This window comes from Eleutherodactylus coqui, chromosome 6 (genome assembly GCF_035609145.1).
Source record: "Eleutherodactylus coqui strain aEleCoq1 chromosome 6, aEleCoq1.hap1, whole genome shotgun sequence".
NCBI classification, from domain to species: Eukaryota; Metazoa; Chordata; class Amphibia; order Anura; family Eleutherodactylidae; genus Eleutherodactylus; species Eleutherodactylus coqui.
In genome coordinates, this window is record NC_089842.1 from 242,240,879 (window position 1) to 242,257,562 (window position 16,684).

At 54.7% G+C, this 16,684-nt stretch overlaps 1 protein-coding gene and 1 long non-coding RNA gene across 3 annotated transcripts in view; one reads left to right on the plus strand and one right to left on the minus strand.

The window, feature by feature from the left end:
- Positions 1 to 13,001, minus strand: part of ARNT (aryl hydrocarbon receptor nuclear translocator) — a 50,056-nt gene extending 37,055 nt beyond the window's left edge. For both annotated transcript variants that reach the window (XM_066609198.1, XM_066609197.1), the window contains exons 1-2: positions 12,820 to 13,001; positions 1,841 to 1,946 (exon numbers count right to left, since the gene is read on the minus strand). In XM_066609198.1, the coding sequence (XP_066465295.1) occupies positions 1,841 to 1,946; positions 12,820 to 12,841 (128 nt within the window). In that variant the 5' untranslated portion in view covers positions 12,842 to 13,001. The remainder of the gene's footprint in view (positions 1 to 1,840; positions 1,947 to 12,819) is intronic.
- Positions 13,002 to 14,025: 1,024 nt separating this feature from the next.
- LOC136631662 (uncharacterized) lies at positions 14,026 to 16,206 on the plus strand. The gene is made up of 4 exons (XR_010793079.1): positions 14,026 to 14,277; positions 14,766 to 14,873; positions 15,083 to 15,256; positions 15,938 to 16,206. It is a non-coding gene; the product is annotated as an uncharacterized lncRNA (long non-coding RNA).
- Positions 16,207 to 16,684: the final 478 nt, after the last annotated feature.

A 16,684-nucleotide genomic window follows, 5' to 3' on the forward strand; every position in this document is an offset into this window, starting at 1 on the left:
GTCGTGCATTTTCTTTTACCATGCAGCATACATAATGTGTTACTCTGTTAAAGCAGTCGTTTACGGATGCAGCGACACCAAATAGTTTATAGGTTTAACTTTTACTACTTTTTATTTTTTCTAATAACTAATAAAACTGTTTATTTCCACTAATTTCACATGGCCCTTCTTTAGACCCCTTAGGGGACTTGAACTTGCGATCGTTTGATTGCTCAGAGTATAACTGCATTATATTGCATTCTGACAGGCAGTCTATCGAGCCATTCCACAAGCAGTCAGTCGTGGCAGCCTTCAGGCCTTCAGCACCTTGTGATCTCATCGCAGGGGTGCCGTTCTGGAACCCGGATTGGCACGTTTATATGTCACTGTCTGAACTGACAGCGGCATTAAAAGGGTTAACAGCTGCGAACATTGTTCAAGCTGATTGTGGCTTTTGTGGGCGGGTGTCAGCTGTCAAAGACAGCCGGCGCCTGCTGTGTACGGGGCAGGATTGGCTCCTCATCCTGTTCTATCAAACCCCGCGCCTCCCTGATGTAAATATATGTTAAGAGTCTGTGCCAAGGTATAAACTTTATCCCCCCTATCCACAGGACCGCTAGCGCCCCCCACCAGACCCCCCTATCCACAGGACCGCTAGCACCCCCCACCAAACCCCCCTATCCACAGGACCGCTAGCACCCCCCACCAAACCCCCCTATCCACAGGACCGCTAGCGCCCCCACCAAACCCCCCTATCCACAGGACCGCTGGCGCCCCCCACCAAACCCCCCTATCCACAGGACCGCTAGCGCCCCCACCAAACCCCTCTATCCAGAGGACCGCTAGACCCCCACCAAACCCCCCTATCCACAGGACCGCTAGCGCCCCCCACCAAACCCCCCTATCCACAGGACCGCCCGCTAGCGCCCCCCACCAAACCCCCCTATCCACAGGACCGCTAGCGCCCCCACCAAACCCCCCCTATCCACAGGACCGCTAGCGCCCCCACCAAACCCCCCCTATCCACAGGACCGCTAGCGCCCCCACCAGACCCCCCTATCCACAGGACCGCTAGCGCCCCCCACCAGACCCCCCTATCCACAGGACCGCTAGCACCCCCCACCAAACCCCCCTATCCACAGGACCGCTAGCACCCCCCACCAAACCCCCCCTATCCACAGGACCGCTAGCGCCCCCACCAAACCCCTCCTATCCACAGGACCGCTAGCGCCCCCACCAATTCCCCTATCCACAGGACCGCTAGCGCCCCCACCAATTCCCCTATCCACAGGACCGCTAGCGCCCCCACCAATTCCCCTATCCACAGGACCGCTAGCACCCCCACCAAACCCCTCTATCCACAGGACCGCTAGCGTCCCCCACCAGTCCCCCCTATCCACAGGACCACTAGCGCCCCCCACCAAACCCCCCTATCCACAGGACCGCTAGCGCCCCCACCAAACCCCTCTATCCAGAGGACCGCTAGACCCCCACCAAACCCCCCTATCCACAGGACCGCTTGCACCTCCACACAACCCACCTAAGGGGTCTGACCAATCCATGAGTGAATACAGTGGGGGTTGTGCAGGTGCTCCGCTGCTCCTCTTACATCAATGAGAGTGCCAGAGCGCATGAACTCAGTAGCGCCGTCATTGAAGTGAATGGTATGGTGGCATATCCCAGCTGCAATCACCCGCCTTCTTGGAAAGGTGGGGGTCTCACCAGTTGGACCTTCATCCATAAGGAAGTTACGCCCACCCTATAGGTAGGAGGTCCCTGTAGAGGGGCCGTGCCAAGTTATAACGGAATGTTACAGTATTATTACTAGACGCTCTGCTATTCGCACTGCATCACATCGTACCCCGAGCGCCGCTTGTTGGCTCTCTGCACCATGGACCCTCCGGCCTGGGCACTGGAACCGGGATTTCCTGAGGGCACCCCCAGAGCAGGGACGTCCGACGCCATCTCTGCAGAAAAGAAAAAGAACAGACATCAACGGCAGTGCTAACGACGAGGCTTTCTAACGAGGCTTTCTAACGAGGCTTTCTAACGAGGCTTTCTAACGAGGCTTTCTAACGAGGCTTTCTAACGAGGCTGGCTGCAGTGATTGAAGGAGGTTGTAAGAACAGGCCTGGCGCTGACCGCACGAACGTGGCCCCCAGACATCGGGACGTCTGACGCGGCCCCCAGACATCGGGACGTCTGACGCGGCCCCCAGACATCGGGACGTCTGACGCGGCCCCCAGACATCAGGACGTCTGACGCGGCCCCCAGACATCGGGACGTCTGACGCGGCCCCCAGACATCGGGACGTCTGACGTGTTCCACTGAAAGCCCTGATAGCTCAACATTTCCTACCCCAGAGCTGTCAGTAAGACGTCTTAATGAGCAGCGCGGAGGAGCCGCGGTTATGGAGGCCGTTCACACCGGCAATGCCTTATGGCGGGGGCAGTCATAGGACTGATCCGGCACCCCACGGACCCCAATGCCTTATGGCGGGGGCAGTCATAGGACTGATCCGGCACCCCACGGACCCCAATGCCTTATGGCGGGGGCAGTCATAGGACTGATCCGGCACCCCACGGACCCCAATGCCTTATGGCGGGGGCAGTCATAGGACTGATCCGGCACCCCACGGACCCCAATGCCTTATGGCGGGGGCAGTCATAGGACTGATCCGGCACCCCACGGACCCCAATGCCTTATGGCGGGGGCAGTCGAGTTCTACTATTTTACTGGGGGGAAAAAATGCGGCGTGATGAATTTTTTTTTTTTTTTTAACGACAAATCTGGCAAAAAACAGCTAAACGTGGCAGCCTTATGCCGTCCCTTCGTGTGTTCCCCTATGTGAGGGCAGAAAAAGGGCAAACGGGCAGCCGTAGGAAACCTCTGCTATAACACCAATCTAGGGCGGTGCTGCCAAGAGACCGTGGCAGGAGGACGGGGTCCCACAAACATTACACAGAGGTATAGAAACAGCCGCAGGATAAAACACAGCGCCAATACGGAAACACCCGGGTGCGCCCAATCTGCGGCTAAACCAGGACCACATGTGGCTATATATACCACCATGTGCTTCAGATCAGACGGCCGTAGAAGGGGGGTTATTACAGCGCCGCTCCCATCTCTACGGATCTGCAGTTATGGCGCCGTACGCGTCCAGATCAGACGGCCGTACAAGGGGGGTTATTACAGCGCCGCTCCCATCTCTACGGATCTGCGATTATGGCGCCGTACGCGTCCAGATCAGACGGCCGTACAAGGGGGGTTATTACAGCGCCGCTCCCATCTCTACGGATCTGCGGTTATGGCGCCGTACGCGTCCAGATCAGATGGCCGTACAAGGGGGGGTTATTCCAGCGCCGCTCCCATCTCTACGGATCTGCGGTTATGGCGCCGTACGCGTCCAGATCAGATGGCCGTACAAGGGGGGGTTATTCCAGCGCCGCTCCCATCTCTACGGATCTGCGGTTATGGCGCCGTACGCGTCCAGACCAGACGGCCGTACAAGGGGGGTTATTACAGCGCCGCTCCCATCTCTACGGATCTGCGATTATGGCGCCGTACGGGTCCAGATCAGACGGCCGTACAAGGGGGGTTATTACAGCGCCGCTCCCATCTCTACGGATCTGCGATTATGGCGCCGTACGCGTCCAGATCAGACGGCCGTACAAGGGGGGTTATTACAGCGCCGCTCCCATCTCTACGGATCTGCGATTATGGCGCCGTACGCGTCCAGATCAGACGGCCGTACAAGGGGGGTTATTCCAGCGCCGCTCCCATCTCTACGGATCTGCGATTATGGCGCTGTACGGGTCCAGATCAGACGGCCGTACAAGGGGGGTTATTCCAGCGCCGCTCCCATCTCTACGGATCTGCGATTATGGCGCCGTACGCGTCCAGATCAGACGGCCGTACAAGGGGGGTTATTACAGCGCCGCTCCCATCTCTAGGGATCTGCGATTATGGCGCCGCACGCGTCCAGATCAGACGGACGTACAAGGGGGGTTATTACAGCGCCGCTCCCATCTCTACGGATCTGCGGTTATGGCGCCGTACGGGTCCAGATCAGACGGACGTACAAGGGGGGTTATTACAGCGCCGCTCCCATCTCTACGGATCTGCAGTTATGGCGCCGTACACGTCCAGATCAGACGGCCGTACAAGGGGGGTTATTCCAGCGCCGCTCCCATCTCTACGGATCTGCGATTATGGCGCCGTACGCGTCCAGACCAGACGGCCGTACAATGGGGGTTATTACAGCGCCGCTCCCATCTCTACGGATCTGCGATTATGGCACCGTACGCGTCCAGATCAGACGGCCGTACAAGGGGGGTTATTCCAGCGCCGCTCCCATCTCTACGGATCTGCGATTATGGCGCCGTACGCGTCCAGACCAGACGGCCGTACAAGGGGGGTTATTACAGCGCCGCACCCATCTCTACGGATCTGCGATTATGGCGCCGTACGAGTCCAGATCAGACGGCCGTACACGGGGGGTTATTACAGCGCTGCTCCCATCTCTACGGATCTGCGATTATAGCGCCGCACGCGTCCAGATCAGACGGCCGTACAAGGGGGGTTATTCCAGCGCCGCTTCCATTTCTACGGATCTGCGATTATGGTGCTGTAGACTTCCAGATCAGACGGCCGTACAAGGGGGGTTATTACAGCGCCGCTCCCATCTCTACGGATCTGCGGTTATGGCGCCGTACGCGCCCAGATCAGACGGCCGTACAAGGGGGGTTATTACAGCGCCGCTCCCATCTCTACGGATCTGCGATTATGGCGCCGTACGCGTCCAGATCAGACGGCCGTACAAGGGGGGTTATTCCAGCGCCGCTCCCATCTCTACGGATCTGCGATTATGGCGCCGTACGCATCCAGATCAGACGGCCGTACAAGGGGGGTTATTACAGCGCCGCTCCCATCTCTACGGATCTGCGATTATGGCGCCGCACGCGTCCAGACCAGAGTGTCACTATAAGACTGATGACAGCAGACAGGAATACTCCTTGTGTCCCAGCGATGGAGGACAGGCAGCAGCCGCAGTAATGTCAGACCGTCCCTCCGTCCCCGCCGCCGTTGTGTCACGGCACGTCCCCTATTTCCTCACTGCAGGCAGCACGGTGTCATCACATCCTGACGGCACATGTCGCCGCGGTGACCTTCACACGTCTGCATATCACACAGAACTGATGCAACTGGCCGGGACCTTCCGAAAAACCAGCATTAACCCCTTCCTGACCGTGTAATGTAAATATACCTCATGTGGTTGGGGAGGGTGTATGGAGCTTCATAGCCGGCGGTTAGCAGGCGTTTCTGACAGCTGCCAGCTCTGATCGCAGCAGGCAATGCTCTGGATGCCGGATCAAAGCTGACGGCGCATCTGAACAATCGGTGGAATGGCAACAAGATCAGGGGTGCCGATGAGCCAGTGTGGTGGCCGGAGCCTCGTGAAGATGCCCATCCAGCCCGCTTCATAGGCAATACTCAAAATAACTATATACTGCAATACTGAGGTATTGTAGTACATAATACAAGCGATCAAAGGATTGCTGGTTCAAGTCCCCCGTGGGGATGAAATAAAAGGGTTAAAAAAAAAGGAGACGTTCACTCAAATTATTTCAACAGTAAAAAATTTTTTTTTTTTAATTACATTAGTAAAAGTTTTTCTACACTTTTTTCCTATTTTTCCCATAAAAAACCCCCCAAAAAACTAGATAACACAGAGAGGTCACGGCTGGGGAAGTTCTTGAGCAATGATGAGACAGACTGAGTTAGGGCAGGCAGCAGATCCAAGCCGAGGTCAGGACAGGCGAAGATGGGAAAGCTGGGTGAATCACAGAATTTAATGTAACCTACTGCTGCGGCCCCTGCAGCGGGGGAAGGGCGCCTTAGAGGGGCCGTCCGAGAACAAAGTCCAAGCTAAACAGCCATATATCATCACACACCACTAGAAGTCGTCCAGCTGTCCCTTTCCTAGAGATTTTCTGCTTTTCGTCCTGAGCAACGGGCCGAGAATCTCCCAATTGTCGTTTGCCCGGGCGCCTGAGCTGGCACCGTCACGCTTCTCGTTCGTCATTGGCTCACATGTAAACTGAACGATTCGCGTTGCGTGTAAACGCAGCATTAGGGTTCTTTACCGCGGGCCGATGAACTGTTCAGATTTCTGCCTCCAGGTAGAGCCTGTACGATTATCCCTCAGTGTAGATGTATTCCCAGACTGAACTGCGAATGAGAATTCATTCACTTCTCATTCCTCTTTCTGCATGCAAACAAACTGGACGAGGAATCGGCCCGTTTATTGTGACTGCGGCGGGTGAGCCGGGCGATTCTCGTTCCACCTCCATTCACTGGGCGATGCACAGGAACGCCTATCACTGGGACAACTTGTTGGGCATCTGCGCCTGACAGGTCGTCCCGTGTAAAGGGGCCGTAATCCGCTCTGTACTGTTTGTTTACATACTATTTAAAAACATCCTATTTGGTGTTTCTACTAAATTTCCCATAATCCCTTTGGCTGCAGTATAGTATTCTCCTCCCACCCAACTATTAAACCCCGCCCACTGCACCCGATCATCCTGCTCCCTGGCTGCAGCCCCGTTAGCAGTACGTTCCTATACAGAAATGACATCTAGGCTGTTCTGTGGCATCTCCCATAAGCTGTAGGTGGCACGCCCTTCCCATACCCACTGCATGCCACCCTGATATAGAGCAGACAGTGTAACCCCCTGCTAAGACTTGCGTTCAGTCCATGACTATGAAGACCAATCACTTCCCTAGGGAAGACATAAGTAGGCGCCTGGTGGTGGATTTCCATCTCCGGCACAGCAAAGGTCATTCTCAAACAGTAGAGCGGTTGCCAGTCGAGCAATAGCCTATTGCATTATCTACATCACATCCGCTCGACGGGCAAGCGCTCAATGGATAGAAAATGCCAATTCCTCTTACAGTTACTCTTAACTTTCCATTGCCTAAACAGGTCACTCACCAATCTAAGATGAAGTTGCACCTAAAAAAAGGCAATCGCTCAACATTTTTGAGATGCAAATAAAGGTAATGGCTACTCATATTTAATAGAAGGCTACAGACAATCGCTGGACCGCCAATCACTCAAATGACGGTTTTGTGGGAAGAGAGACAGCGGCCATCGCTCATACGCCGATTTCAGGGAGACAATCGCTTGACTGCTGAACTGGCGAGAGAGAATAGTCTTACTGCTGCAAGGGGAATTTCGGGGTTAGAGCAAAAACAATCAATCAGCCGCCAAGCGAGAGAGAGAGAGCGCGCCAAACTGCTCAACCGCAGAAATATTAGTGCCCATGGAGGCCGGGGAACCCATTAGAGGACGTTGTGCTGATATTTGGGGGCACGCAGAGAATAACATATTCCAACTCCCCCTCGGACCCGATGTCCTCACATGAGGATGTTCGGGAGCGCGCCGGTCACACTACGGAATTGAAGATACTCAGCCCTGCCCGCCCGGCGAACGATGTCAGAAGAGATGGACCCGATGGCACAGGGGCGAACAGAACGGACAAGACGCCTGCAGAACTCTCAGAATAGCCTTTTTGCCCAGGGCCATGAGGCAGTTGTCCAGAATGACCAGCAGGGGCAGCGCTACACTGCAATGTTATATTGGGCTCTAGTATATCCAGGGGTGGATATTGCACAAGGCCCAGAGTACCCCGGACAGCGGAAGATCCTGAGTGGCAGGGGATGGGAAAGCTGGGTGCGCACACTGGGCCATTAAGATGTAGGCTGGGTGAATGAGAATGAGCGCACCCTGCAGGTGGCACTGGGAGCAGGGAAGATGGTGCATTGTCTGCGGGCACAGAGATGCCGCTTTTCTGTGTGACAACAGGATTCGCCATATCAGAATTCCACGTGCTAATTTTGCAGATTGAAAAAGCAAATTCAGCGTGCAGACCCGCGCCAAAGTCACAGATTTTGAGGCAGCATTCACACGGAAAATTCTGCAGTGAATTCCGCGGTGTGAACATAACCCCAGGCCGCTGTCACACGGGTGGAAGCGCAGTTACATTTGCGCTACGTGTGCTGCATATTTGCACAAGCAGGTTTGTACTTTTGCACATGCAAAAAAAAAAAAAAAAACGCAACCCTCTTACAGGGGCCACAATACCAGATTATAATCCATGTCCCGGGGCCCCCAGGGGCCGACGCGCCGCCCCATCGTGTAGAGCATTCAGAACGCCATTAGTCAGATAAGGCGCCGGATCCGGATTTTTGGCGGCACTTGGTATTATAGCAGAAAAAGGAGTAAAAATTCCATTATGAGACATTTCAGGAAATTAGCACGTACCGCGGAACGGAATTCGCCCTACGGAGTGAGCGCGGTCCGTCCCAGGCCAGGAGCGGCGCACAGATACTGCCCGGCAGGCCACCCAGGTTGTCACCGCCGCCCCCGTTACTCCGCAGTGGGATTCAGGTGCAGGGAGGATTAGGAGGAAAGCGGATCAGGCAGCCCTGAGCCGAGGTCGGACGAGGACGCCGCCCGCACGGGAGTGAAGCAGGCCGACATCTTGCTTTCATTTCCCCTTAACGTGTAAGGAGGACTGTCAGGACATGGAACAGGCCTTGAGGGGGCCGTAATCCCCCCACAGTCTCCCGTCCTTCCTGTGACTGTGCAGCTGGCAGAGGACATCTGTCTTCATTACATCTTCACGCTACGAGGCCGGAAAACCAGAAGGTCCGCCGCCAGAATACAGAAGTGTGGTACTACAACTCCCAGCATGACCACATCGTTATACAACAAGACGCACTCATCCTGCCGACCCGACTAAAAAGGACGATGACATTCAGCGCGTTTAACACATTTTTGCCGTCCTTTAACGAGCGTGTTCAGGGGTTTATTTAGGAGGGGGGGGTGTCACAGAGATAAGACCCCCACAGATCTGAGGTCTCCAATGGCACGACGGGGGTCTACTAAGGCCAGGCTCAAACAGAAGTCTGCGGATTGCGGTCGGTGACCCTGCGCCCGGCCACGTAATGTATTGCGTAGTCGCGCTGGCGGCGTTTGCTATATGTGACTGATCCGTATATTACCGCAGGTCTATGGCTAGCGGAATCCGCAATCCCTATCCGTGGTGGGAGCGGCCCAAGGCAGGGGTGTGGGCTGAAGTTAAAGAGCAGCCGCACTTTCACCTAACTTTTGCCATGACAAGTCCCAAGTAGTGATCAGTGGGGTCCGCTGCCGAGACCCCCCGGGTGATCGCTAGAACGAGGAGCTGCAGCGCTGACACCATTAACCCTCGGCTGTCCTTGAGGCTTCTTAACCCTTTCCAGCCGCTGAAGACGGCCGCATAGCTTCCTGTAGACCTCGGCGCAGCCGTCTTCAGCTGCTGGAAAGAGGCGAAGAGCCGCAAAGACAGCCGAGAGGCAAATATGTGAGCGCTGCAGACCCTCGTTGTAAGGATCAGCGGGACCCCCACGGATCACCACTTCTCACATCTCCACATTGACAACTTAGTCTCTAGTGCAGAGACCCTCCAATCCGGCCGCATCTTTAGGAGGGTCTACAGCAGCTGCGGCCCGTGGGGTAGACCCTCGGGGGTAGACTTGTGTGCCCGTGGAGGACCCCATGCGGTTACTAGTGGCAGCATGGGGTATGATTATAGTTTCACGGGTACTTGGGTGTAATTTACGCTGAACAGCCCCTTCATTAGAGCCCCCCGACCCGCTCTGGATCGGTCGCTTCCCGGACCACTCGGTCATGCGCTGGTCTGTGGGACGGCTTTGGGGCACTTCTACGCCTGGCAGTCACCCCAAGTAAAGGTGGCTTCGTGGTATTATCAGACCCGTTTACACGGCCGGTGCATACATAAACTGAGCGATACGAGAAGCGGATGGATTCCTGTTCGTTGGCACGCGTCTACAATGAACAATTACTTATCAGCCCCTGTAAGTGGGCCCTAAGCTCCGATTAGGGGCCCTCTCTACTGAGACCCCAGAACAAGGTGGTGGTGCTGCGCCATTCATTTCAATGGGACCGCCAAAAATAGTCCAGCACTTCTGCTCCGCTACAATCTCTCCAGCAGTCCCATTGAAGCTCCGCCGCCGCTCCATTAAAACTCTTCCCTCCTGCAGGAAGAGGGGGGACGGGGAAACGGGACCCCTATTTTAGAGATCAGTGGGTATCTCAGCAGCGAGACCCCAGACACGACCAGAGCTACCGTCTAGGACATCCCCTATAAAAGGAGTCTTGTCGGACTACCACCGATCAGCCCTCCTGTGGAGAGGAGAGGAATTGCAATTGTAGCACAATCCCTTTATTAAAGAGACACAGTAATTTGTAGGCATCCAATTAGTCCTGTAACCATGACAACATCATACAGCAACAAAGCTGGGAAAGAAAATAAGTCCTTGCATCTTTCACCCCTCCCTCCACTGTGGCTGCGACTAACCACGTCCTGCGGCAACATTCACGACCACAGAGGACCCCATCATAGCGCCGAGCGTCACATGACTGCAGAGCGGACCGCCCCTTTACGTAACGTCTCTCCACAAGCAAGTTTACACTTTGAAAACAGCCTTATTGCTATGCAGGAGACTAAACGCAGTACCGAGCGGCGCCACAGCTGGGCGGGTGCGCTGATGAGGCGGGGTGGTGAACGAGAAAGCTCCTTATGCAAAACCAAGTAAAAGGACTTCTCAGATCAGAAGGCAGCAGCTGATTGGTCTGTTTTATTTCAGCAGTATAAGCCAATCATATTGTAAGCGGTGCGAGATGTGGATGAAGCCGATACGGGACCCCCGGGGTTGATGTGGGACCCCCAAGGTGGGAGTCCTGGGGTCCCTTTATTTTGCTCGTTTGATAGTCCAACGGAGGAACATCCTGGTTGTTGCGCTTCCCGTGTGATATGCAAATGATGGGTGAATCGTCCATTGGCTGGCTCGCCTCCGGCCGTGGTCCGGCCTCTCACTGCCTTCTTCAGGCTGGAAGCCCATCAGTCTTGATTTTGGTCTCCTGCTCGGGCCGCTGGAGATGGGTCAGACGCCCTGCGCTGCTCCAGGTCTTCATTTATAGGCGGGGGTCCCGTAAGAGAGGTTGGCGCATGCGTGTGACGGGACGATGGCTGCCAACCACTGCTCCTGTGCTGGATCCAAGTGTGGGCGGAGCATCTGGCATCGCCGACTGCTTGAGTTGGAGACGTCAACGAAGACTCAGATGGGTGCGTTTAGCCTAAGGAATGGGAGGCCAAAGCGCTTGAACTGGAGGACCGCCCACTGGAGGGTTTACCGCTCATTTGCATATCCCAACAATCAGGATACTTTCCCATTAGAATAGGAATAAGCAAACTAAAACCAAGGTACCAAGTCCAGGAGGCTTCCTGAGGCCAGGAGAACCTAGTGGTCTGGCAGGGCCCCTGCTTCAGAGGTCCTGGATCAACTCCAAGGCCCCTGATTCGGGGTCCCATGTCAACTCTAGAGCCTTCACCCCAAGGATCTGAGTCCAGGACAGCCCTAAGGTCCACCTGGGGGTCCTACATCAACTCTAAGCCTCTTCATAAAGGGGCCCAAGTCAACTCCAGGGCTCCCGAGTTCAGGAGACCTCCGCAGTCCTGCCAGAGGTCCCAGGTCACCTTGGGGGTCCAACATCAATTCCAGAATCTCACGCCAAAGGGTTCCTGGGTCCAGGTAGAACCCAGCGGTCTAACCAATGGTCCTAAGTCATCTCAGGGGCTGCAGCCTCAAGGTCCTAAGTCCAGGAAACCCAAGTGGTCTGGCAAGGGTCCCACATCAACCCCAGGGGTCTCAGGCCTAGGAGACCATGAAGGTCCTGCCGGGGGTCCCACGTCAACCCCAGGGGTCTCAGGCCTAGGAGACCATGAAGGTCCTGCCGGGGGTCCCACGTCAACCCCAGGGGTCTCAGGCCTAGGAGACCATGAAGGTCCTGCCGGGGGTCCCACGTCAACCCCAGGGGTCTCAGGCCTAGGAGACCATGAAGGTCCTGCTGGGGGTCCTACGTCAACCCCAGGGGTCTCAGGCCTAGGAGACCATGAAGGTCCTGCTGGGGGTCCCACGTCAACCCCAGGGGTCTCAGGCCTAGGAGACCATGAAGGTCCTGCTGGGGGTCCTACGTCAACAGCAGAGCTGCGACACACGCCAACTCCAGTCTGGAGTCCCGAGGCCAGGAGACGCCGGTAGTCTAGCAAGGGTCCCACGTCAACTCAAAGGCTTCCGAGACCCCAGAGAGACAGTCCAGCCTCAGGTCCGAGCCAACTCCAGGGGTCCGCGCTGATATTCTCACTAACAGAAAAAAAAAAAAAAATTTCTACAAAAGTTCATGAGCCCCGACTGTCCATCCGGGGGTCCCGCTTCTACTCCAGGGGTCCTGCATCCAGTAGATGAGGCGCGGCGGGGGTCCCAGTCATCCCGTGAATCCAATCATCTTCATAAATGCCAGCGCGCCGCCATCTTTACTATGGGCATTCCACCTGGACCATTACCTGAGCCGGTAACCGGTTTTCACTAGGACGTATCCGCCCCGTGTATCCGCCCCTCCCTGTACGCCGGCCGGACTCTCAGCAGCGCTCGCAGTCGCCTTACACGTACGTCGGTGTAAACGCACATCGGAGCGTCTTTATGGAATCCTTTAAGAATCCGCCGTTAGTCGTGAGACACCGGCGCGGCTTACAGCACGGACCACAAGAAGTAGTCACCCCAAATGTCTCCTCACACAGACCTCATCTCCATGAGCAAGAGCCGCCCACACACACAGCCGCCGCCGCCGCCACACAACGCGTCACTTCAGGGCTCACCGAATTACCGGGAGATTAAACCCGCCCGGTCCCTGGCCTCCCCCGCTGCACTCACCTGGATGCGCCGCCGCTGCCATCCCCAGCCTTACACTTCCGGTCCTCCCGCTGCCCGGTAACAAGATGGCGGCAGCTGTACAAGGGGCTCGGTTTTTTTTTCCTACCTAACGAAACGGGAATACGGGTCGCCGAGCTCAACCGAGCTTGCTATTAGTGGGCCGGGAGCTCGGAATATGATTGACAGCACATCCATCCAATAGAAATCATTCATCAGGCTGACGAACCACTCGGAAGGCTCTGGGCGAGGCTAGCATGTTAGGTCAGCTTCTGACGCAAGAGGAAAGGTTGCGTAAGAGCACTGGGATTGGCCAGACGTGGAATAGCTTTGCTGTGATTGGTTACTGTATACTCTAGTGCTGATTGGCTGAATGTATAAGGAGACTTCTATGGTATAAATAAGGCAAGGGCTGATGGGATTTGTAGTTTTAGCTGCGGAGGCCGCTGGTGGGGAAATAGATGCAACTGGGGATGAGGGAAAAGGCAATCTGCGTGCGGTTTTCTGCCTGAAGTAAATAATGTTGTCTGGTTGGAATTTTGTGATTAAAGGGGTTGTTTGAGCTTAGAAAAACATGGCCGCTTTTTGTTTCTTCCCAAAACAGCGCCATACTTGGTCACTGGTTGTGTGTTGTATTACAGCTTAGTCCCATTTGCTGCAGTACCAGACACAACCTGTGGACAGGTGTGGCGCTGTAAATAGAAGAAAGTGTTTTTTAATGCTAACTCCTTTACATTTCCAATTACACTGCGCTGTTAACCCTTTAGTGACGGTCAATACGCCTTTTTACTGACCCCACTAATGGACATTGTACCTGCGTGCACATCTTTTTTATGCGGTGGCTCGGCTGACTACTGACAGCCGAGAGAAGAGAAACTTCTAATCCTGGCGGTTTAACTCTTTACATGCCACAATCAATACCAACTGCTGCATGTAAGCAGATGAGAAGGGGAATCCTTCTGTACCATTGGGTTTCCAAGGCAGCCTGGCAAAGGCCTCCATGTCCACCATGTAGCTCAGCCTATTAGGCCCCGCCTCCATCAGCGTCTAATGGGCTGCTGTGATAGACTTAGGCCTCCTTCCCACGAGCGTGATGGGCTCCGCCGCGTAATATTCCGCTGCGAAGCCCGTCACGGCGCCCCCCAGAGCCCCTATACTTACCTGCGGGAGGCATATTACCAAAAGAGGCCTGAGTTCTCCTGTGCGGCCGATTCAGCCAATCAGCTGGCTGGAATCGGCACCACGTGACACAGCGGCGTGCCCGCGCATTGCCGTGCACAGGATTGTGCCTTGCCCGCGGTTTACATGCCACTCGTGTGTGTGCACAGACAGTTATTGATTTGGCAGGTATTTTTTGTGCTTTTTGGCAGGTATTTTTTGTGCTTTTGCCAAAGGTGATGATTTCTTTTGCGCAAGTGGATTTGCCAGCGGAAGTTTTACACAGGACTACTAAAAGCCAAGGTAAGCTGCTGCATCTGCTCATTTAATTGCGCTCTTACTTCCCCTGCGCGCATTGGCGGAGAGGCGGCCAATTCTGCATGCCGCTGCATTGTCCACGAGCGCGATCCCCAGCATGCCGCTGCATTGTCGCTGCGATCCCCAGCATGCCGCTGCATGCATGGTCGCCGCTGCATTGTCCACGAGCGCGATCCCCAGCATGCCGCTGCATTGTCGTCGCGATCCACAGCATGCCGCTGCATGCATGGTCGGCGCTGCATTGTCCACGAGCGCGATCCCCAGCATGCCGCTGCATTGCTATGTGTGGAGACGCGGTTACCTGAGATTTGTGCGCTGTGCGCTGCTACGTGTGGAGACGCGATTACCTGAGATTTGTGCGCTGTGCGCTGCTACGTGTGGAGACAACACCCAAGATTTGTGCGCTACGTGTGGTGAGTACGTCACCTGAGATTTGCGCGACGCCACCTGACGCCACCTGTCTTTTTTTGCAGATTTGTGCGCCTTATTGCAAAATAACGTGTGGAGAGGATCCTGACGTTTGGACGCGTTTCGAGAAGAATTTCGCTTCGCTCGGACACCATCTGACATCACTCGGCGAGGTAAGCTGCTGCATCTGCCCAAATGTTCATCGCGTGCATCTGCTCATATGCGCATATTTGCAGGTGTTCGCTTGCATCTGCTGATATGCGCATATTGGCAGGTGTTCGCTTGCATCTGCTGATATGCGCATATTTGCCGGTTTTCTCCTGCATCACCAGATATGTGCATTTTTGCTTGCATGTGGTGATATGCTCTCCGTTTTCCACAGGACGACTCGTGTGGAGAGGAACCTGACATTTGGCTGCGTTTTGTACAACGTACGGAACCGGAGATTGGCGTTTTAGGTGCTGATCTCACATTTGCCCCCCGCCTTTTGGAGAGGACGACTCTTCTGGAGAGGAATTTCGCTTTGCTAGGACACCACCTGACGTCACTCGGCGAGGTAAGCAGCTGCTGCATCTGCCAAATTTTTCATTGCTTGCATCTGCTCATATGTACATGCAGGCATGCGTGTGTACATGCATGTATTTATGAATGCACCTATGCATGCGTGCATGTATAGATGCCTGCATGTATAGATGTATGCATGTGTAGATGCATGCATGACTGTATACATGTATGTATAGATGCATGCATGCCTGTATAGATGCATGTATGTATAGATGCATGCATGTATAGACGCATGCATGTATAGATGCCTGCATGTATGCATAGACGCATGCATGGACGCGTGCATGCATGGACGCATGTATGCATAGACGCATGCGTGTATAGACGCATGCGTGTATATATGCATAGACGCATGCGTGTATAGATGCATAGACGCATGCGTGTATAGATGCATAGTCGCATGCGTGTATGCATAGGCGCATGCGTAGGGGCGTGTATGCATAGGGCATGCGTAGGCACGTGCATGCATAGGGGCATGCACGTATGCATATGGCATGCATATACGCATGTGTGCATGGACGGGCGCATGCATGTATGCATAGACGCATGCATGTATAATTATTCTGATCTGGTTGGGGGAGTAGTGGTCATTGTAAGTGGGTTGAGCGGATCTAGGAATCAGTAATAATGGTGGGATGTGACTGTTGTGCTGATTTCTCGTCATTTCCTGCAGATCTGACGTCCTTGAGAACGGGAAGGCTGGCGGACAGTGAAGAGACCCTCGACGTTCAGCAATCTTGAAACCCTTCTTTTTATGAACTTTTTTTTCCCAGTGACTCCCTTTTTTTTTTAATACGTTTTAAAAAAAAAAAAAAGAATTATGACGCAGGATCCTGAAAAACTGCGCAATATTTTACGGCAATGCAGTAAACAGAAAAGACCCATAAACACAGCCACCTTTGGTCTATATCACGGAATGAACCTTGGTGTAACATCCACACTAGCAATAAATTATAAAATCTGAATTGGGTGGAGTCTGTCGTGTTTTGACTATGTTGCAGTTGGTGGTGTGCCCTGTCCTGCTCCTGATGCAGTTGGTGGTGTGCCCTGTCCTGCTCCTGATGCAGTTGGTGGTGTGCCCTGTCCTGCTCCTGATGCAGTTGGTGGTGTGCCCTGTCCTGCTCCTGATGCAGTTGGCGGTGTGCCCTGTCCTGCTCCTGATGCAGTTGGTGGTGTGCCCTGTCCTGCTCCTGATGCAGTTGGTGGTGTGCCCTGTCCTGCTCCTGATGCAGTTGGCGGTGTGCCCTGTCCTGCTCCTGATGCAGTTGGCGGTGTGCCCTGTCCTGCTCCTGATGCAGTTGGCGGTGTGCCCTGTCCTGCTCCTGATGCAGTTGGCGGTGTGCCCTGTCCTGCTCCTGATGCAGTTGGCGGTGTGCCCTGTCCTGCTCCTGATGCAGTTGGCGGTGTGCCCTGTCCTGCT